Genomic DNA, 23,691 nt, shown 5'->3' with positions numbered 1-23,691 from the left:
TCAAATAGCATTAGCCAACAAAACCAACACCACTACCCTCTGAATATTTCAAACAACAAACTAAACTATAACTTTACTAACAAACAAAAACTATAACATTACTGGAAAAATCAATTATTTGCCCTCTATCAAAAAAATATTTCATAACAACCGCAAAGGAACCCATTTTTTTCACAAACAATTTTCTTTTATTAACAATATTTTCATTGATAAAGAAAAAAGGCAATAGTCGTTGCAGACAAAAAAGTAGTGCCCTCAAAAAAAATTTTTTTTCAATAGAAAAAATACTTTGCGTGTTTAAAAACTGAACTCCTAATACACCAACCAAAAAAAATTGAAACGTTGATGATGAAGTTTAACGGAATTTCGCACAAAATTAGACCAATTTATTATCGGTGTTGTAACACCAACAACAAAGCCAGTATTATTGGCAAAATTATTAAACAATTTATTTGTATTATTTTTTAGTTGGGTGTTTGTTTAAAGTTTTTTTTTGCACGCAAACACACTGACATACAAATGATGATTGCATTGCATTATCATTAATAAGTTTTATTGTTGTTATTATTTATTTTGTGATTTTTGTTGTTTGTTTTTTGCGTACAATGTTTATTGTTTTATTGCCTATTGCATTGTTTTTAGAGGTCTAGGTAAAGTTTCTTGTTGTTTAGTTTTTATTATAACTGCAATTTGTGATTATTACCATTTTATTGGTAGGTTTTTTTTATTGCAACTCCCGTGATTAATGTTTGTTGAAATTTTGTGGGATGTAATGATTTCTGATTGAATTTATTATTTTGTATTTTTTTTACAAATTTACCATTGAATAGAAGACGTTGCAAAACAAAATCATGATAATCTGTCAAATCAATAGCTACTTAAATTGTTAAATCAATAATCAATTAATTATTTCTAGATAAACTAAAATTTTGCACAAATTGTGGTAATCATTTCGTGACATGACATTAATTTTTTTATTTATTTCTATTTGGGATTTTCTTTATTGAGATTACCTTGTTTATTTGAATTACAATGGCAGAAGCTACAACACGGATGTGGTTACAGAATTTATTAAACTAAAACTTAACACGTTTTATACAAATATTTTTGACATGCAATTGGAGCTACCGATATTTTTATAAAAATATTTATTTGTTACTACCATTTCTAAAAAATATAATTTTAAGCCATAAGAATGGTGTAGAATTAAAACCAATATTTATTGAGCTATGAACATGACATAACATAAAAAAAAACACTTTGGATATATTCAAGAGATTCACCCTAACAGACGTCGCATTCTTACAGAACCATTAACATGCAATTGGATGAATTAAAAGATTTCATCTTTATCTACATATGAATCGACTTAGACCAATCCATAAACATGTCATTCTGCAACCTATACCAAAGTTCTCATTTCGACAGATATTGAGTCGCTTGTTTAGAATGGGACAAAATAATAGAGCAAATCTCAATCGGGCTCCCGTTGATTATTTGGAGCTCTATTATCTTGAAGTCGGTCGAAACCGTATATATGCGCTATGTCTGCATTTCTGCAAAACGCAATTACGTCATTCTATGCTTAATTTTGTACGCTGTGTTAAATTTCGTGTCAATTTTAAAAATATGAGGAGTTTGGTGCACCATTTACTTAAAATCGGACGAAAATATATTTGAAAGCAATATCCAAATCTGAACCGATTTCAATGAAACTTGCCACAGGTTAGGTTATACTAATTTCAGCACGTTTTGTGCATATCGGTCATATTTTGGGTCCTTGGTGCATCATTTACTTAAAATCGGACGAAACTATATATGGGTGCTATATTTAAATCTGAACAAATTCCAACATGTTTTAACACATCTTATGCTATAGTAACTTTAGTATATTGTACAAAAATTGTGTGCCAATTCGCCAAATTTTGGGTCTTTAGTACACCCATTTACCGATTTTACATTAAATCAGACGAAAATGTATATGGGAGCTATATCTAAATCTGAACAGATGTTCATGAAACTTAGCACACATCATTATAGACTTAATTAAATAAGCTATGCCAAAATTCGTGTAAATCGAAAGATATATATGGGCTTTGGCTCACCATATACATTAAATCGGACGAAAATATATATGGGAACTATATCTAAATCTGAACCGATTTTCAGGAAACATAACACACATCAGTCTAAACCCAATTCAGTAAGCCGTGCCAAATTTCGTGCAAATCGAAAGATATATAGGGACTTTGCTACACCATTTACATTAAATCGGACGAAAATATATATGCGAGCTATATCTTAATCTGGACCGATTTTCAGGAAACTTAACACACATCATTCTAGACCTAATTCAGTAAGCCGTGCCAAATTTCGTGCAAATCGAAAGATTTATAAAGGCTTTGGTGCTCCATTAACCTAAAATCGGACGAAAATATATATGGGAGCTATATCTAAATCTGAGCAGATGTTCACGAAACTTAGCACACATCATTATAGACTTAATTCAATAAGCTATATCTAAATTTGACCCGATTATCTCGAAACTTGACACACGTAATTGTAAACTAAATTCAATACACTATTCAAAATTTCTTACAAATCGAAAGATATATAGGGACTTTGGTGCACCATTTACATAAAATCGAACTCAAATATATGGGAGGTATATCTATATCCGAACCGATTTTCACAAAACTTAGCACACATCATTCTGAACCTAATTCAGTACCATATGCCAATTTTTGTGGAAATTGAAAGATATATATGAACTTTGGTGCACCATTTACCTTAAATCGGACGAAAATATATATGGGAGCTATATAGAAGTCTGAACCGATTTTCACGAAACTCACGCTGTGCCAAATTTCGTTCAAATCGAACGATATATGCCATTTTAAAGGTAACTTCATAATGACTCTCTTATACAAGTCCTGCCCTCTATTTGCAAAAAATAGTAGAGATCTGAATTTAGCGTTTGACCATATGGAACTTCCCTTCCCTCATAATAATAATCCTTCCTGACCGTTAGTCCTGGTTTGGCCACCGTTTGAGGTGCTTCGCGGCTCTTTGACCACGATCATTTTCGCATAGGGTTATTGTATGTGATCCATTTCTCATCTCCAGTCACCATCCGTTTAAGAAATGGAAATTCGATCCATCTTATTTTTTTCTGTTAATTGGTGTGGCAACCAAACACCAAGCTTCTAATATGCCGATCAACTTCGATGATTTCTCCGATTTTATCGACAACCGGCCTAATGGATTTCCTTTTCCACAACCTAATATTTGTCAACGGATTTTTCCATTTTGGAAATTTCCACTAATCGAAATTATAACATCCCCTTCCTGCTTATACTGCTGTTTTACTTACATTACACGAAAACGACAATCCTTCCTGCAAATAACTCAATATTGAAACTAAATGCAAATTGTCATTTCAAGTCATAAAAGAAAAACAAAACTAATCTAAGACAGCAGCACTCTACCAAATCGAATCATTTCTCCAAAAAAAATGTTATGGCATAATTTTTGATAAACTTGTTTCACATTTCATTTGGATTTCCGTTTACGGAAATTATAGATATATGTATATGTGGCAATGTGTTGTTTGCCACCAAGAAGAAATTATAATGGAAATTATGTTGTTTGTAAAACAAACAACAAACAAATTGATTATTAAAATGTACTGTAGAAATGAAGGAAATAAGTCAATTAAAATCAAAAGATTTAAGACACAAGCGAACCTAATGTTTTTAAGAGGACACTTTACTTTATGTGCAATTTTCAGAAGCTGTACATTTTTAAATGTAAGTCTTAGTTCTATTGCTGGATTTTTAAGTCCACGCCAGTGGCCCTCCTTAAAAAAAATATTTTTTAAAAATCCGCGCCAATGGCCCTCCTTTAAAAATTTTTATTGAAAACTCAAAGCCAATGGCTCTTCTTGCAAAAAAAAATTATTTAAAAATTCACGCCAATGACCCTCCTTGTAAAAATATTATTTAAAAATCCAAACCTATGGGACCATGAAAAAAATATTTTTAAAAAAAATACACTAGTATGGCTCCTTGAAGTAATATTTAAAAAAAAACACGTCTAAGAATCTAGTGGTCCTCAAAAAAATATTTTTTAAAAATCGAAGCCTTTGGCTGACCCTGATACAATTAAATATTATATTGCTTATATACTTTGTACCCACATTTCAATAATTTAATGTCAATCTTTTTCATTACAGCAGCCGTTCGGTGTTAACCTCAAAAATCTACAAATACAAACACAACAACTACACACTTGACAGAGTTTGATAATTGTAAACGAAAGCTTTTGTGACCGCGACCAGTGTAAACATGTCCAGCAATTCGTGTGATTGTCTGGTGGGGGTGCCCACCGGACCTACATTGGCCGCAACTTGTGGTGGCAGTGCTTTTATGTTATTTATGGGCTTGTTGGAGGTCTTTGTGCGGTCACAGTGTGATCTTGAGGATCCTTGTGGTCGTGCCAGTTCAAGGGTAAGTAATCAAAAAGAGATTAAGTCACGCAAAAACGAAAAGATATTGTAATAGAGTTGAGATATTATTCTCCTCCAAAATTACCTCCTAATTATATAATCCAAAAAATTATATTTAATTTTCCTATCCTCTTCATTATAGTTTCGTTCCGAACCCGATTATGAATATGATTTTGTTGTGATTGGTGGCGGCTCGGCCGGTTCTGTGGTTGCCTCACGTCTATCCGAAGTAGCTCAATGGAAGGTGCTGTTAATTGAAGCCGGTAAGTGCACTTTTTCTTTGTGTATTTCCCCGTTTTTCTTTTTTTGCCGCTGTTCGCACGCATTGGGTATTTTCCGAATATGACACTAATGATGGCCAGACACATACATTGCAGACAAGACAGGTTTTTTGTTGCTACTGTTATCCGATTTTTTTTTTGTACAAATTTATGTGTTACCACATAAAAACATACGAATTGCAACAAAACAAAGAAATGCACAAACAATCTAACATACCAGAGGTACATTCTCTAACGCATTCAAACAGTGGTTCCAATGATCATTGGATTGGCTCCGGAATGGAGGCATAGATTTAAAAAAAATGTTTTTTCAAGGTCCAATAGAGTTGTGGATTTTTATAACCTACACAACTATGTTGTCAGGGTATTATAGCTTTGTGCAGCCCCAAGAGAAATATTGGTCCTAGACCCACCATTAAGCATACCGATCATCATATCTCAACTAGCTGAGTCGATCTAGACAAGTGTGTCCGTCCGTCTGTACATTATAATTTGTAAACACGATACAGGCCACAGTTATGGACCAATCTTCACGAAATTTTGCATGTAGGATGAGTTCTGGCCAATGAAGAACCCTATTGTTTTTGGTAAAGATCGGTTAATATTTAGGGGACGAAATGGTCCAACAACTTTATTTTTGTCTGATTTTCTGGTCGCTCCATAGGCCGCTTATGGCCCAACCATCGCGAAATTTTAGATGGAGAAGGGGATCGTGCCAAAGAATAAGCATGCCTGTTTTGATAAAGATATTTAGCGGGTCAAATGGACCCTAATGGAAAATAATAAAATTTTTATTCTACGACGTATATATTGTGGGAGTTACACTTAAATATTTACAGATCGCTCTGAATTTTTCCATGAGATTTCAGTTGTGGTCAAGGTCCGAAGTGAACCGAAAACTTTATTCTTTTGTGTTTTTTTTTCGAGTCGATCTATAGGCCACACTTATAAGCCGAACATCACAACACAACTCACGGTGAATGGAATCTGGACAAGTAATTAAAAGGGTTGTACTGAATATTAGTAATATTCGGAATATATGTCAGTATAAGGAAGAGTTGCTGTTAACCTCTACTCAGGTAAGAGGGTGCATATATAACGAAATATTGCCCAGGCTCGGAATAAACATCAGCAGAAAGTTAGATTTCCGTGGTAGCTGTGAAGGGTATCGTATGGTCGGCCACGTCCGACTATACTGCTCCGCTCACTGGTTAATAATATTTTTTTTCTAGAAGCAATAGAAGCATGAATTTTTAAATAACATTTTTTGATGGGCCAATAGAGATGTAAATTTTTAAAAAAAAAATTTTAAGGACCAATAAAGGCGAGAATTTTTAACAAATAGAGGCGTGGATTTTTAAATATCCTTTTTTAAGGAAATTTTTTAATGAATTGAGGCGTGGATATCCTTTCCTAAGGACCAATAGAGACGCGGATTTTTAAATAATATTTTTTCAAGGACCAATAGAGACGCTGATTTTTAAATAATATTTTTTCAAGGACCAATAGAGACGCGGATTTTTAAATAATATTTTTTCAAGGGCCAATAAAGGCGTGGATTTTTAAATATTATTTTTCAAAGGACCAATAGAGGAGTGGAGTTTTAAATAACATTTCTTAAAGGGCCAATAAGACGTGGATTTTTTAAATAAAATTTTTCGAGGTATCCATATGGCTTGAATTTTTAAATAATATTTTTTAAGGCACCCATAAGGCTTAGATTTTTAAAAATTCTCCTCTCAATACACCACAGTTCCTCTAATATAAATAAAATAAGAATTCTGCGAACATAACAAACCATTTGTTAGAGCAAAACAAAGATGAAGAAAAAAATCAACGTGAAATAAAATCCGCACAACATACTGCCCATATGGTCAGGTGATCCGAACAAGTGTCACGTTATTTTTGTCACTGAATGTATTGAGCTAAGCTTAGCCAAAACTAAATGTGAACACAATTTGTCGGCTTATGGGATGCAGAAGAAACAAAACCTGCCTATCACTTAACGGCTACGTAGATTGATGTCTAACTGGCTGGTTAGCTGACTGACAGGCAGATCAGCTCACGACTGACTTGCCTCCATAGCTAGCTGAAAAATTGTAGCTTATGATGTGTTTTTCTTTTCCTCTCGCCTTTTATTAAATATAGAAATATCACATTTTAAATGACATTATCGTTCGGCATCAAACGGTGTAAAATGTCAACTATTCATCCGAAGAAGAAGAAAACAATTTAAGCTCATCTTGCGGACAATAATCAAGAAGATGTTGCAGTTTTTTTTTATTATTTTTCAAGACCATGTAAGGTATTCGTTAGAGTGGAGGAATTATTTTTTTGTGTTTCTTCTTGTAAATAATCATTTGAAATAATATTTAATTGATCAACTTCTGCAACAATTTAAGAAAACTAGAAAACGCAACTGAACAAAAAAACCAATTACACCATCCGACAAATAGAGAAAGTAGAAGTGTTACAGCATTGCACCAGTAATCAGATTTAATAATGCCAAAGTGTTGCAATTTAATAATAATTTACATGGATTTCAACACGCATCTGATAGCTTGGGTAAACAAACACCTTTCTTAATATTTCAGTATGGTTGCAGCTAGACATTCACTTTTTCAAAATCGGGAATTTATTTTGCAAGCATTTGTTGATAGACCTTTTAATAAAATAAAAAAAAAATCTTAAAAAACGACTCTTCATTCTTGTCTCAATTTGGTAAATTAAATCGAACGAAAAATATATGGGAGTAGATATAGCTCCTAACCCGATTTTCACCACTTTAAGAAGGATTCATCTTAAGATAAAAAATGAGCCATGCGTGGCTTTTAAAAATATTGTTTCAAGGAATTTTTAAATATCCTTTTTCAAGGAGCAATACAGGACAAATAGAGGCGTGGAGTTTGAAGGACCAATAGAGGCGTGAATTTTTAAATAATTTTTTTTTTTTTGCAAACGAATAGAGCCATAGGCGTGGATTTTTAAATAATTTTTTTTGCGAACGAATAGAGCCATAGGTGTGGATTTTTAAAAAATATTTTTTAGCGAACGAATAGAGCCATATGCGTGGATTTTTAAATAATATTTTTTAGCGAACGAATAGAGCCATAGGCGTGGATTTTTAAATAATATTTTTTAGCGAACGAATAGAGCCATATGCGTGGATTTTTAAATAATATTTTTTAGCGAACGAATAGAGCCATATGCGTGGATTTTTAAATAATATTTTTTTTAGCGAACGAATAGAGCCATAGGCCTCAAATAATATTTTTTAGCGAACGAATAGAGCCATAGGCCTCAAATAATATTTTTTAGCAAACGAATAGAGCCATAGGCCTCAAATAATATGTTTTAGCTAACGAATAGAGCCATAGGCCTCAAATAATATTTTTTAAGGACTCCGAAATGCCAATTGCATTTGGAAAGTGCGAAAAAATTTCAAAATACCTAAAAGAAGAGAACAAGTTTCCCACCTTTTAAGAGTATTGAATAGCAGATTAAAGCCAATTCTGTGGGGAAATGTTGCTAAAAACTAAAAAAAAAACTAAAAATGGTTCGGGACCTTTATAAGGGGGTAATGTCAGAATATTCTTTAAAAAATCCACGCCTAGAGACCTGTTCGTGCTTTCCAAAAATATAATTTAAAAAAATCCACGCTTAGAGACCTGTTCGTGCTTTCCAAAAATATAATTTAAAAAAATCCACGCTTAGAGACCTGTTCGTGCTTTCCAAAAATATAATTTAAAAAAATCCACGCTTAGAGACCTGTTCGGGCTTACCAAATTATTCTTTAAAAAATCCACGTTTAGAGACCTGTTCGGGCTTACCATATTATTCTTTAAAAAATCCACGCTTAGAGACCTCTTCGGGCTTACCAAATTATTCTTTAAAAAATCCACGCTTAAAGACCTGTTCGGGTTTACCAAATTATTCTTTAAAAAATCCACGCTTAAAGACCTGTTCGGGTTTACCAAATTATTATTTACAAAATCCACGCTTAAGGTCCCGAAAGGAGCATACCAAAATATTCTTTAAAAAATCCACGCTTAAGGTGCTGTAAGGGCTTACCTAAATATTCTTTAAAAATCCACACTTAGAGACTTGTTCGTGCTTTCCATAATATTCTTTAAAACATCCACACTTAGTGACTTGTTCGGGCTTACAAAAAATTCACGCTTTGAGAACTGTTTGAACTTAGTAAAAGTTTCTTTATGAAAAAACATGCTTACCCAAAAAACATTAAGCAATTCAGAATTAGATGCATCGAAAACTTTTATGGAATGCCAAAATATTCTCAAGAAAAAACACCCAGTTAAAGACATGTTAATGCTTGCCAAAATATTTGTCTAATTCACCTATAGAAATATATATATATATATATATCTTACAGACCAGCCTTGGTTGACCTAGATATTCCTTAAGTAATCTACACTTAGAAAATTGTGGTACAGTCGACTCCGCTTTACTGAAAAATATGTGATAAGTGAAATTTATTTCCTGCACCATTAATCGCTCACAATTTACTCCGCATAAGTGAAACTTCGCATAACTGAAAATATCGGATAACTGAAATATCCTTTGGATTCAAATATTCCAATTTCCTTTCAAATCACCCCGTATTACTGAAAATTGTAAGAATGCATTATCCTTCATTCTCACAGAATATTTTGCATTGAGGAATACACATCTTCAAAGCCCACCCTAACAGATATTTTTCTGCAATTAATTATTTTTCGACGCATGGAATGTGTGTATCATGTATATATAAATTTGACGTCGAAGAACGTTAAGTTCGTTCGGCCAAACTTTTAAAATCATTTCAATAAAGCGGAGTTGGCTGTAGCTGCCACAATATTATTTAAAAGAGACCTATTTTGGTTGTGTTGAATATTTAAAAAAAATCCGCCCTTAGAGACTTTGCAAAAAATATTATCTTAGAAAATCCCCGCCTACAATTTTATTAAAATAATTTATCATTTCATTGCCATCACATGATCTATGTATGTACAAAAAAACCAAAATTAAGATTAGAACTGCAACCGCAAATTATTTGTCAACTCTAAATGCTATAATTATCTATCAACTAAAACAAAAGACTTAAGACACAAACATGCATATTAAAAAAAATAGAAACAAAAAAACTATTTTTCTGATTACCTTGTTTAGATTGATAACTGCCACAATCAAAAATTCCCATAATTTGTTAAATGGCCAATTATAATTTTGTTAGTTAATATAATTATAATAATTAATAAAATAAAACCAAAAACAAAACAAAAACAAACCATTGACGACAATATTTGACACAAGGCACTATTAGTTTATAATAACGAGACGTGTGACTAGTTTTCGACGGGGGCCAATAAAATTTAAATAGAGAACTTAAATTTCACAGACAGACATCATGCACAAATCAAATGACAAAGTGACTGATTTGATGCCAGACAAATGATCATTAAAATAGTAATAATAAAAATAAAATAAAAAAGACAATCAACTCCAAAATTTATATTAGTCATTGTCATATTTCTATTTTGAGATCTTGAAAATTTCTCGATAATGGCAAGTTATAGGCTTCAAAACTTGGTTTCCGTTCTTTGGAAATTATTACATTTCAATTCACTATGAATTCAGATCAGGTCACAAGTAATATCTCCAAAAATATGTAGGCATTTCAATCCATTCAGACGTATTTCAAAAAGGTGGATATTTAATTTTTTTTATTCATAACTTTTAGTTGTGAAAATAAGTTTAGTACATAACAATTCACTTCCAGGGAATTTCCACTTAAAAAAAATTTGCTCTCTTATTTTTATAAATTTAAAAAATTACCTACACAATGTTAATTATTTTCATTTCATCCGTAACATATTTCCGATAATAGCTTAAAACGCGTTCCATATAAAAATACCATATCACTTGGGAAACACCAAATTACCGCCAGCATCGAAGTGGTATTAATTAAAAAAAAAACAAAATTGCATGCTTTTAACCACACGACTCCTATATATGCAGCGATAATTATTGTTTACTTTTTTGTAATATTTACTGGCGTTGTTTTTTTTTAATGGTGATTGGCCTCAATTTGTTATCAGCTAACAAAAAAAATAAAATATTACAATAAGAGGGTGGGGCATATATTAAAAAAATATTTATTTAAATAATCCATGAGACGTATATTTTCAAAGAATATTTTTTCAAGTAGCTATATGAGGTAGATTTATAAAGAATATTTTTTTCGAGCAACAATAAGGCGTGGATTTATAAAGAATATTTTTGAGCAACAATGGATTTTTTAAAGAATATTTTTTTCGAGCAACTACAGGGTGAGAGAAAAACTTCAGACTGCTGTCATTTCTAAGCCACTCGTCCGAAAGCTGTTAAATTTTTCCAGTGACAGCTCATTATATTGTTTACAAACGTACAAAAGCATTTTGGTAAGAATTTTCCAGAAAAAAGTTATTCGTGATGGAACAGAAAGAAAATAGACTGAAAAGTGCTAAAGAGCATGGCCGAAAGTGGTGAACTGACGAATTTGGTTTTCTTCGATGAGAAAACATTCCAGCTGTTTGTAAACATTCCAGCTGTTTGTAAACAAACAAAATAATCGTGTTTACTTCCCAAAGAGGTCAGCTGAAAATGTGAACCTTCGGTTGGCCACCAAAACTCAAGCGCCAGCCATGATGATGATGTGGGCCGCAATAACAGCCGATGGTAGCTCTTCGCTCGTATTAATCGATTATCATCAGAATAAATGCTGAATATTATCGCGAAAATATTCTGGAGGGTGTATTAAAGCCTTGGGCACGCAAACATTTTGACCGCAGACCTTGGACATTCCAACAGGACCATCCTGAATGCGATGGTGGACGCGCCACCCACGAATGGTTACAAAATAAGGTACCAATCCGTTGGACTATTGTGTGTGGAGTATTTTGGAAAGCAAGGTTGGCATTAAAAAATACCAAAGTGTCGATCAACTCAAGCAAGCGCTTCGCCGGGAATGGGCAAAATACCGCAGAGCAACGATCGGGCAGGGTGAGATGGTTTCATTGGCCGTAATTCGCGCCAAAGGTGACCAATTCGCACAAATCTAAACTTATTCTAAAATCTGACGTCATTTCCGACATTTTTCTTTCATTCAATAAATTAAAAAAAAGTGTAAAAATTATGGCGCTTGACTTTATTGCAGTTTTTTATCTCACCCTGTATAAGGCGTGGACTTTTTTAAAGAATTTTTTTTTGAGCAACTATAAGGCGTGGATTTTTAAAGAATTTTTTTTTTTGAGCAACTATAAGGCGTGGATTTTTAAATAATTTTTTTTAATGTATAACATAAGGCATGGATTTTTATACCCTTCACCACACTGTGGTACAGGGTATTATGTCTTTGTGCATATGTTTGTAACAGGCAAAAGGAAACGAGATAGACACATGGTTCCTTTTGAGAATATGCATAGAATCACTTTCTGAGTCGATTTATGCATGTCCGTCCGTCCGTCTGTCCGTCTGTAGATGTTAAATTGTAAACAAAGTACAGGACGCATTTATGATCCGATTTGGGTGAAATTTGGCACAAGTAACTTATTTTGCCCAAGGACAAACCCTATTGAAATTCAATCGGTTCAGATTTAGATATAGCTCCCATATATATTTTTGTCCGATTTAAGGTAAATGAGGCACCAAAGTCTCTATATATCTTTCAATTTGCACGAAATTTGGCATAGAGTACTGAATTAGGTCCAGAATGATGTATGTTTCGTCCGATTTTATGTAAATGTAGCACCATACTGCCAATATTGGTCCGATAGACAAAATTTTGTACAGAGTACTGAATTAGGTCCAGATTGATGTATGCGAAGTTTTGTTGAAATCGGTTCAGATTTAGATAAAGCTCCCATATATAGTTCGTCCGATTTGTTGTAAATGGTGCACCAAACTACCAATATTGATCCGATTAAGACAAAATGTTGCACAGAGTACTTAATTAGGCCTAGATTGATTACGCCAAGTTTTATTGAAATCGGTTCAGATATAGATATTGCTCCCACATATAGCATCGTCCGATTGGGGTAAATGTAATGGGGTACCAAATTCTCTATATATCCTTCAATTTGCACGAATTTTAGCACAACGTTATGAATTACGTCTAGAATGATGTATGTTAAGTTTCGTGGAAATCGGTTCCGATTACGATATAGCTCCCATATATATATTTATTCGATTTAATGTAAATGGTGTACCAAAGTCCATATATATTTTTTTGGATTTGAATGAAATTTTACATAGCATACTGAATTATGTCTAGAATGATGTGTGTTATGTTTCATGAAAATCGGTTCAGATTTAGATATAGCTCCCATTAATGTTTAGCTCCGATTTAAGGTAAATGCTGTACCAATGTCCCTATGTATCTTTCGATTTGCAAAAAAAATTGGGATAGCGTACAGACTTGATATGTGTTAAGTTTCGGTTCAGATTTAGACATAGCTCATATATATTTTCTTCCAATTTTATGTAAATTGTGTACTAAAGACCCAAAGTTTGTCCGATTGCCACACAATTTTGTACAATGTTAATATAAATTAATCTCTGGCAAGTCTCGTCCAAATCGGTACAGATTTAGATATTAGATATATTTCTACATATATGGTTTCGTCCGATTTTACACAAAATGCACACAACATACTGAGGCTAGTATAACCTAGAAGTTAGATATAAGTTCTGCCTCAAACCGGGTGAATCCGATTGGCACAACATTTTGCACAACGCACAGAAGATAATATGGCCTAGCAATTGGAAAGTTTTGTTGAAATCGGTTCATATATATTTTCTCCCGATTTTAAGTAAATGATACATCAAGAACTCAAAACTTGGCCAGTATGCACAAAACATACTGAATTTAGTATAACCTAACCTAAACATCTGTTGAATATACCCAAGATGGTGAAGGGTATCATATAGTCGGCCCCGACAAGGCTTGGATTTTTTAAAGTATATATTTTCATGTAGCCACAAGGCATGTATTTTTAAAAGAATAGACATGGATATTTTAAAATAATTGTTTTAATTAATTCATTTTTTCTTTGATTTTATAATTAGAAATAATTAAAAATTTTCACGAATTAAGACAAAATTATTGTCAATGCTTAGTGTGGAGTTTGTAATAAAAACCAGCAAGTGAAATAGGGAAAACACATTTTATTTTACGCATTTTCCTAAAACCATTTTTAAAATCTATTTTGTTTTGATTATTTATTATTTTTTTTTTTTTTCTTATAACTTTCACGTCTGTAAACCCCCACACTGAAATGAATTTGAATTTTTAACCAAGTTTTAATTTGAGCCAATAAAACACATCTCAAGTCATTAATATTCATGAGATGATTTTTTTATGAAGCTTTTATGGTAGAACTTTGATTTAAAATACCCATTAACATACAAATTAATTTGTTTACAAATGAACATAATGTTATGGTTTTTAAAAAGCATATCTCTATGATAAGCTAATGTTTTTAATGTGACAGAACAGATTAGGTTATTTGGAACAAAAACTAATCTCCCCCACAAAAAAAATAAAAGAAATGAATCTCGATATTAGTTCCGTTGAACATTTTGCACGCTACATCACTATCTCCGCTATCTCCAGTCTTTCACATTTTATGTTATCCTCATGTTCGAAAATCACTTTGAATTGAAGTGGAATTTGTCCTCTTCCTCTAGGATTTATACCCGAGATCCATAATTTTGTAGTCTGGCATACTATCCACTACACTACTTCTTTGATCATTCTATGCAATCGGGTTTTGCTTCTAACTTCAGGTTCAATATGGTGGCGTTCTTTGCCGATTGAGTCCACACTGAAGATCGAGTTAAATTGTAGGCTTGACAGTACAATTAAAAAGATGTTGCGTGTCAGATTGGATATTTACACATTCAGGACAGATTCGCGAATCCAACCTATTTTGTCGAGACAACAGCTGTTCTTCTGGTACATACTATCAAATATCTATCTAGATAGCACATTTAATCTGTGTCCTTTAATTACTTCCTGAGATGCATATTCAATCCTGCTTGATAGGCATGTTAATTTAAAGGTTATCTTTTATATATCTGGACCGCTCACTCTCTGGATGATGACGGTCTTTCCTGACTGATGAATGATCTGCAGGTTTTGAAGAATCCTATCATATTTTAGTGTAGAATAATTCAACAAGAAAAATCTCTTATCTTAAGTAGACTGTATACAAAAATAGATCCCTTTTTAACTAAATTTTCTCAACATTACACAAGAGATCTGCAGCGAGACACTATATTTATTATATGAAAATCCCTGTTCTCTACGTGAACAATACGAATCTTCACACATGATGCACCAAACTCCCAATATTTGTCCTATTGCGACAAATTTGCACAGAGTTCTGAATTAGGTCCAGACTGATGTGTGCTAAGTTTTGTTAAAATCGGTTCAGATTTCCATATATAGAGTCATCCGATTTTATGTGAATATTTGTCCGATTGGCACAAACTTTTGCACAGAGTTCTGAATTAGGTCCAGACTGATGTCTGCGAAATTTTGTTAAATTCGGTTCAGATTTAGATATAGCTCCCATATATAGTTTCGTCCGATTTTTTGTGAATGATGCACCAAACTCCCAATATTTGTCCGATTGGGACACATTTTTGCACAGAGAACTGCATTAGATCCAGACCGATGTCTGCGAAGTTTTTTTTTAATCGGTTCAGATTTAGATATAACTCCTATATATAGTTTCGTCCAATTTTTGTGAATGGTACACCAAACTCCCAATATTTGTCTCATTGAGTAAAATTTTCCCTCCCATATATAATTTGACTCGATTTCATACAAATGGTACACCAAAGAATCAAAGTCTGTCCGTTTGACATGCAATTTTTCATGGATTTCAGAATGTTATGTGTATGGGGTTTTCAATTGGTTCAAATATCTATCTAGATAGCACATTTAATTTTGCCCGATTCCATTTCAATGGTCCTCCAAAGAATCTATGTCTGTTTTTTCTACAGGATATTGTAAATATTAACATGTCTTGCATGTACCCAAAGTGGGAAAGGGTATCATATAGTCGGCCAGTCCGGCTTTTAAACTTTCCTTACTGGTTTCTTTATTAAATTATCAGTTGCGAAGTAAATACTTGAGATTCGATGACATTTAATTTGAATTCGATACATTATCTCAGAACTTGCCCACCTGAAGCCATTAAAAAACAATTGAGATTTTTAAAAAAAATTCTTATTTATTACAAAATTTTATTTAGACAATGCGATGAATTATGTTAAACGAAGCTGGCGGATCAATGAATCCATTGAACTTTCTTTACTATAATTTGAGTTTATTTGCGAATTCTATATGATATGGCCATAAATAAATTTACACCTTTAAAAAGATTTATGGCATTATTGGTTTTTGATTTATGACATCCAATTAGTGAGTGGTTCATGTAAATCTTGGTCAAAAAAAAATTTGTTTAATAACTAAACACGAATTTTTGAAATATGTACATAAAATTGAAACATTATTTTTCTATTCCAGTAATCGCTTCAGTCAAAATCGCTCTCAGAATAAAAAATAATACAAAAAGTTCTGGAAGGGAAAACTGGTAAAAATTTCAATACTTCAAAATTAACACAACAGCCAATCGAGTATAAAGTTTACCAAGAGAAGGTCATTTGGTTTTGTAGTCTCTTAAATTTTGTTGAAATGTTTACTAGTTTTGGGGGTTCAGAAATTCGTACACAATTTAAATATCTGTTTGAATTTAAGAATTTCTATTCCGTTAAAAAAACACTCGTTTTGCGATTTCTATTTTTGTAAATAAATCTTAAAACAAACCTCCAAACTGTCATGTGAAATCCGATACTATCTTAATTTGCTTGTCAAAAGAACAATAGAAATTAATGGGAAGTGAATTAAGGCATTTAAGCCACAAATTAGGAAGTGTACAACTAATTTATGGAGCACATCGAATGCAATTAATTTTCTAAGAGACAGCGTGAGATTTTGCATTTAAATAGATTCATAAATCATGTTTTCAAGTTTAGATAAATATATAATTACTTAGTTCCAAAGGTATTATAATATGCAAAATTAAGCGATTTGAAGGAAACAAGTTTAATTTTTAGGGAATGAATTAAAAGATAACCTATAGGAGTATTTTCCCTCCCTTTTGGATCTGAAGAGGTATTATGACGTGTTTAGTAAATATCAAAAATTAAAATAAAACCACAACAAACTATAAAATTTTCTAAAAATATATAAAAGTTAATGTTTTTATTTTAGGTCTTTTTGGTAACTATTTTTTTAATTTTTATTGAGAACAAAAATTAATTGTGAATGTTCTTTGCGAAGTTCCTACTTAAAATTGCATTGGAAAATAATTCTAATTTGTTTATTTCGTCACTAATTGAACTTCTCCATGCTTTGATCTTCGCTGTTGCGCCTCTAACAATACTTCAATATTTTCAAACCAGTGAGCGGAGCAGTAGAGTAACTTCGGGTAATGTGGACTATGCGTCAAATGTGGACCACCCCCTATATCTAAGAAAATGCTTGAAATATGTCAATGCCGCCTTGATAAATATTTTCCTTATTAGTGAAAACAAACATCAAAACTGGTTTTTAATAAATAAATGCATTGTAGAAAATGTAGTAGTAGAAAATGTAGCTGTGATTGTAAAAGTGTGATTTGAACATTTTTTAGCACAATAGTCGAAAGTTTTTGCACAATAGTCGAACACTTTGTTTTTCTCGAATATAAAGAAGTTATGTTGTTTTTTCTTGTTTTCTTTAACAAAAATATACGTTTAGCTGTAATTACAATCGGCAATTTTTAATTTTTATTCATTATTTTTATATAAAAATATTCAATGTCGGGTAATGTGGACCACTATAAAAAAGTGGGACCTTTTCATGAGGACGAGTTCGAAACGTGGGTGCATTTGATATGCGAGGAGGTATTCTATCCTCTGAAAACTCGATATGCGAAATTACAGGTGCTTCGGTTGGATAATGAAGCAAGGACCTTCAAAATACCGCAAATGGGGCGGTAACCTTAAATGAGGGCTATTCCAAAACATGAACCCATATATTTTTGCATTCATTGTTACCCAAGAGTGTAATAAATTGAAATTTATCACAACCAAACCACAATCTACCTTTAACTTACTAATACTCATTACCCACACATACTGGTCCACATTATCCGCCAAGTTATTTTTATTTGCAGCTTAGAGTTTTTTGAATTATAATGCAATAATATTTTTATAGATAAATATATATAATTTTTGACCTGGAATATATTTAGCCAACAAATCTACTATGTTGTGAAAATAATTTGTTTTCAGTTTTTACCGTTGGTAGGCCCACAATATCAAAAAAAAGAAAATGGTGGTCCACATTACCCGAAGTTACTCTATAGTCGGACGGGGCCGACCATATAATACCCTACACAACTTCCACGAAAATCTAACTTTGCGTTATTTGCACACTCTTGACACCCGACTAAAGGTCAACAAATATTAACAATATTCAGTAGACGATGGCTGTACTTGTTCAGATTCTCTTTTCCTTGGGTTATGTTGTGATGTTGGGCTTTCAATGGTGGCCTATTGATTGAGTCAAAAAAAAAAATAAATAATAAAAAATAAAATAACACAAAAAGTTAAGTTTTCGGTCGACTTCATCTCAAAATTATTATCTGATCATCACCGAAAATTATAGGCGTTGTCCTTGACCATAACTGGAATCTCATGGACATTTTCAAAGCGATCAGCGCTATATTTCCGCCCTCTAGTGTGGTATTGGGTTACTAAATAATATCTGAATACGTAAGCACCTGTAAATATTTAAGTGTAATTCCCACATCTGAGTACATACGACCATCTCATTGGTATCAATTTAAACGTCAACCCCTCCTCTTGAACACACTATAAACTTCTCGGGTCTTGGTCCTTCAGGGGCAAATATATACGGCATAGAATACAAATTTTGTCATTTTTCACACAAAAGTCAGGGTTCATTTGACCCGCTAAATATTGACCGATCTTTATCAAAATAGGCATGCTTATTCTTTGACCCGATCCTCTTCTCCATGCAAAAATTCGCGGTGTTTGGGCCATAATTGCGGCCTCAGGAGCGACCAGAAAAACCGACAAAAATAAAGTTTTTGGTCCATTTCATTCTCTAAATATTAACCGATCTTTTCCAAAAACAATTGGGGTCTTCATTGGCCAGAACCCAATCTACATGCAAAATTTCGTGAAGATTGGTCTATAACTGTGGCCTGTATCGTGTTTACAAATTATAATGGACAGACGGACGGACACACATGTCTAGATCGACTCAGCTAGTCGAGATATGACGATCAGTATACTTAAAGGTGGGTCTAGGACCAATATTTCGCTGCGTTACAAACTTTTGGAGCTGCACAAAGCTATAATACCCTGACAACATAGTTGTGTAGGGTATATAAATGTATACAAATTCATGTTTTTTATTTTTGGTCCTTTTGATAACTATTATTTTTATTGAGAACAAAAATTGATAGTTAATCCTCTTTAGCGAAGTCCCTACTAAAAATTGCATTGGAAAATAATTCTAATTTTAATATTTCGTCACTATAAATATATAAACGTTATTTTTTTATTTTTGGTCCTTTTGATAACTATTACTTTTATTGGGAACAAAAATTGATTGTGAATTTTCTTTAGCGAAGTCCCTACTAAAAATTACATTGGAAAATAATTCTAATTTTTATATTTCGTCACTAATTGTAACTTATTCTTGCTTTGATCTTCACTGTTGCGCCTCTAATAATACTTTTATGGGGATCTTCCAATGAATTAAAAAAATGTTCCATGTACGGACGCAGTTTTTTCGGATAGAAGTTTATTCTTGAGGAATATACGATTACCTGTAATTTTTGCGGTAAGCAATCCGATAGAAACGTTCAAATTTCACCAACACTTCCAAACAAATTATAATGAACTTGCGGAAGCTTAGATGCATCTTATTCGCTTACTCGGCCCTTATGTCTTGTTTGTCCTCAAATTGAGGAGTTAACGAATTATTTTCAAATATGCAATAACATAACTTTCTTTTTTTTCCATTTTCAGGTGGCGATGAACCTGTGGGAGCTCAAATACCTTCAATGTTTTTGAATTTCATGGGCAGTGACATTGATTGGGGCTATAATACGGAACCAGAAACATCAGCATGTCTTTCATCGGAGGGACAGCGTTGTTACTGGCCTCGTGGCAAAGTTCTGGGCGGTACATCTGTTATCAACGGTATGATGTATATCCGTGGTAATCGTGAAGATTATGATGATTGGGCTGCCATGGGTAATCCGGGATGGAGCTATGATGAGGTTTTGCCATTCTTCAAAAAATCGGAAAATAATTTGGAAATTGATGAAGTCGGTGCTGATTTACATGGTACCGGAGGTCCAATGCCTGTTGGTAAATTCCCCTATAATCCACCTCTATCGTATGCTATTTTGAAGGCCGGCGAGGAATTGGGTAAGTTTTAGAGGCAAGCCGTAGGGTTCATAATTTTAATGCTGTTTATTTTTTTTCCTTATGGTTAGGTTTCTCTGTCCACGATTTGAATGGTTATAATTCCACCGGTTTTATGATTGCCCAAATGACATCACGCAATGGTATACGTTATAGCTCAGCGCGCGCTTTCATCCGCCCGGCTCGTATGCGTACAAATTTACATATTCTTTTGAATACCACGGCCACGAAAGTTTTGATCCACCCTGGTACAAAGACCGTTTTGGGTGTTGAAGTAAGCGATCAATTTGGTAGTATGCGCAAAATTTTGGTTAAAAAAGAAGTTGTTGTTAGTGGTGGTGCTGTAAATTCACCGCAAATTCTATTGCTGAGTGGTGTTGGCCCTAAAGAGGATTTGAAGAAGGTACGTAGACTCATTATTTTTATGCTTTAATTTTAAACTGAATGACGGCCCCAATATCCACATCATATTTATTTTTCGGTCTTTTAAATGGCAGGACAATATTTCTCACATGACTTAAAAAGACTCTACTGAATCGTTAATTTCCAAATAACGATTTTTTGAAACGGAGAATATATTTTTAAACGCATGCTTCTTTAGAAACGTTTGCACATCGTTTTGCTATTTCCTATTATCTCTAATTAATCATGTTTCATTTTATTTTTCACAGGTTGGTGTTCGTCCCATACATGATCTACCGGGCGTTGGTAAAAATTTACACAATCATGTTGCCTACTTTACAAATTTCTTCATTGATGATGCCGATACTGCCCCTCTCAATTGGGCTACAGCTATGGAATATTTACTCTTCCGTGATGGTCTTATGTCTGGTACCGGCGTTTCCGATGTCACAGCGAAAATGGCAACACGTTTTGCCGATCGACCTGGTGTACCCGATTTACAATATTATTTCGGTGGTTATTTAGCCAGTTGTGCACGTACCGGACAAGTTGGTGAATTACTATCGAATAATTCGAGAAGTGTACAAATTTTCCCCGCCGTATTAAATCCCAAATCACGTGGTTATATAACTCTCGCCTCAAATGATCCATTGGCACCACCACGAATTTTTGCAAACTATTTGACCGATGAACGTGATGTAAAAGTTTTGGTGGAGGGCATTAAATTCGCCATAAAATTGTCGAAGACAGCACCGTTACAACAGTATGGCATGCGTTTAGATACTACAGTGGTGAAGGGTTGCGAATCACAAACATTCGGTTCGGATGCATATTGGGAATGTGCCGTGCGACAAAATACTGGTCCAGAAAATCATCAAGCTGGCTCTTGTAAAATGGGTCCGGCCCATGACCCCATGGCTGTGGTCGATCATGAATTGCGGGTGCATGGTATACGCGGTCTAAGGGTTATGGATACAAGTATTATGCCCAAGGTAACGGCTGGTAATACACATGCGCCAGCTGTTATGATTGCCGAAAAGGGTGCATATATGATTAAGCGTGCATGGGGTGCCAAAGTTTGACGATTGGACGCAACATGGACGCTGCATAGAGTAGTTTAATAAAAAACAAAAAAAAAACAATCAAAAATGAAAATAAAATCACAAAAAAATTATAAAATTTATAAAAAATATTGTACTTAATTTTAGGCATTTTTGATAATTAATTATTTTTATTGAGAACAAAAATTGATTGTGAATCTTCTTTAGCGAAATCCCCACTAAAAAATTTGCATTGGAAAATAATTTTCATTTTTATATTTCGTCACTAATTGTAACTTCTCTTTGCTTTGCTGTTCACTGTTGCGCCTCTAATAACCACGTTTTTTTTTCTTGTAGAATATTTCAACTTTCAATACCAAACACTTGCTTCTCTTGTAGAATGTCACAATCAGCTGGTAGCTGACTACAAAGATTGCCAGCTGATCTTCAGGTTATCTTTAAATACTCAAAAGGCATCGTTAGAAAAAACAAACATTAACGACTTGCAATTGTTTTGATTATTTAGAGTATGTTAGTAATTTTCACATTAATCCGATATCCCTTTAGACGATTTCAAACTTTTTTTTTCAAAACTATAAAAAAAACTCTTCCCATCTTTAGTATTATAATTTATTCACAATGCGAACCTACCTAATATCAACACTTAGAAAAATTCACAAACAAAATTATGTTCCGTTTTATATAGTTAACTATAGTAACAAAAAAAATAGAAAAAATCAAATACTATTTCAATTGTACAACTAACTGTAATATTTGTATTCAACAATGACAATTATTATAACGTAATATTGTTACTATTTTTTATCAATTATATAGTATTTATGTATATTTATCAATACAATAAACAATAAAGAAATAAATACAAAAAATAAAAAACAGTTTTAAATTGCGTGTGAATAAGTTGGTCAAGTGGAAGTTGATCGAAAAAGGTATTTTTCAAATTTGGTCGAATGTTCGAAATGGAGGCCTTATAAATTTAACATCAATAGTGATGTTTGTTACAGATTGTTGCAGATCGACTTTGTTATTCCTTTCCATTTGCATTCATCGTTCAGATTTGAGATTGCGATTGTGTTCCAGAATTTAATTGCATTTCTTCAAGGCAGCTTCTTATTTCTTCGAATCGTTGTATATGACGTTTTAATTTCGTCATTTAGCTCTGATAAGCCAATCGAGCAGTGAGCATTACTTATAGTAATATCATCGCCTATAATTTTGAACATTCCGTAGTTCCACTTACTTAACTGCCTTGTGACAGAAAATTTGTTTCATACACCGAACAGGCTCGTCAGTCTCGCGCGCAGCTCTACCAATCTGAAAGACCATATTCGGCAACGTTCTCTTCCACTTGATTTTTCCATCTAATTCGTGGCCTTCCCTTCTGCGTTAATCATCAGTTGGGTCGCTTTTATATGCCTTTTGTGGTGGAGCATCCCCATCCACTCTCAAAACACATGACCTATCGAACGTAGTAGCTGCAAGTCAATACGTCGGACAATGCAGATGCCCGAGAATGGTTCATTCGACGGCGATATTCACCGTCAACGCACATCGGCCCATAGATCTTTTGGAGGATTTTTCTCTCAAACACTCCAAGAGCTGTCTGATCTGCTTGCGCAAGTGCCCATGCTTCAGGTCCATATAAGAGCACGGGTAGTATCAGCGACTTGTAGAGTGTGGTTTGGATTGGCGAGAGGTGGCCTTGCTTACTTACGTCATAGTAGCATCCATAGTTTATCCTTCTCCGAATTTCAAATCTGACTACCTCGAATCTCTAGTTCTTAAGTTCCACAGTTGGTCCGAGTCTACTGGACGTCTTGCGCTTTGATCACGCCAGCTTGGTCTTCTCGCCATTTACTGCCAGACCCACTTTGACAGACTC

The 23,691-nt window shown here is 33.5% G+C and overlaps 1 protein-coding gene across 1 annotated transcript; it reads left to right on the top strand.

Moving 5' to 3' along the window:
* The first annotated feature begins 4,346 nt into the window (after positions 1-4,346).
* Positions 4,347-21,908, top strand: LOC133324661 (glucose dehydrogenase [FAD, quinone]). The gene is made up of 5 exons (XM_061533505.1): positions 4,347-4,508; positions 4,650-4,770; positions 19,945-20,349; positions 20,418-20,749; positions 21,018-21,908. Exons 1-5 carry the CDS (start codon positions 4,347-4,349, stop codon positions 21,828-21,830), a joined length of 1,833 nt encoding a protein of 610 aa, XP_061389489.1. The 3' UTR covers positions 21,831-21,908.
* The last annotated feature ends 1,783 nt before the right edge of the window (positions 21,909-23,691 follow it).

Source organism: Musca vetustissima, unplaced genomic scaffold (genome assembly GCF_032173495.1).
Source record: "Musca vetustissima isolate MV318-11 ecotype Yass unplaced genomic scaffold, APGP_CSIRO_Mvet_v1 utg63189, whole genome shotgun sequence".
NCBI classification, from domain to species: Eukaryota; Metazoa; Arthropoda; class Insecta; order Diptera; family Muscidae; genus Musca; species Musca vetustissima.
This window is presented reverse-complemented; position numbering and strand designations above follow the sequence as displayed.

Excerpts from the sequence above, each read along its gene's own strand:
- LOC133324661 (XM_061533505.1), top strand. The coding sequence starts at position 4,347 with ATGTCCAGCAATTCGTGTGATTGTCTGGTGGGGGTGCCCACCGGACCT. Across the intron at positions 4,509-4,649 it reads GTGGTCGTGCCAGTTCAAGG|TTTCGTTCCGAACCCGATTA; the intron begins GTAAGTAATCAA and ends TCTTCATTATAG. Across the intron at positions 20,750-21,017 it reads CTAAAGAGGATTTGAAGAAG|GTTGGTGTTCGTCCCATACA; the intron begins GTACGTAGACTC and ends TATTTTTCACAG.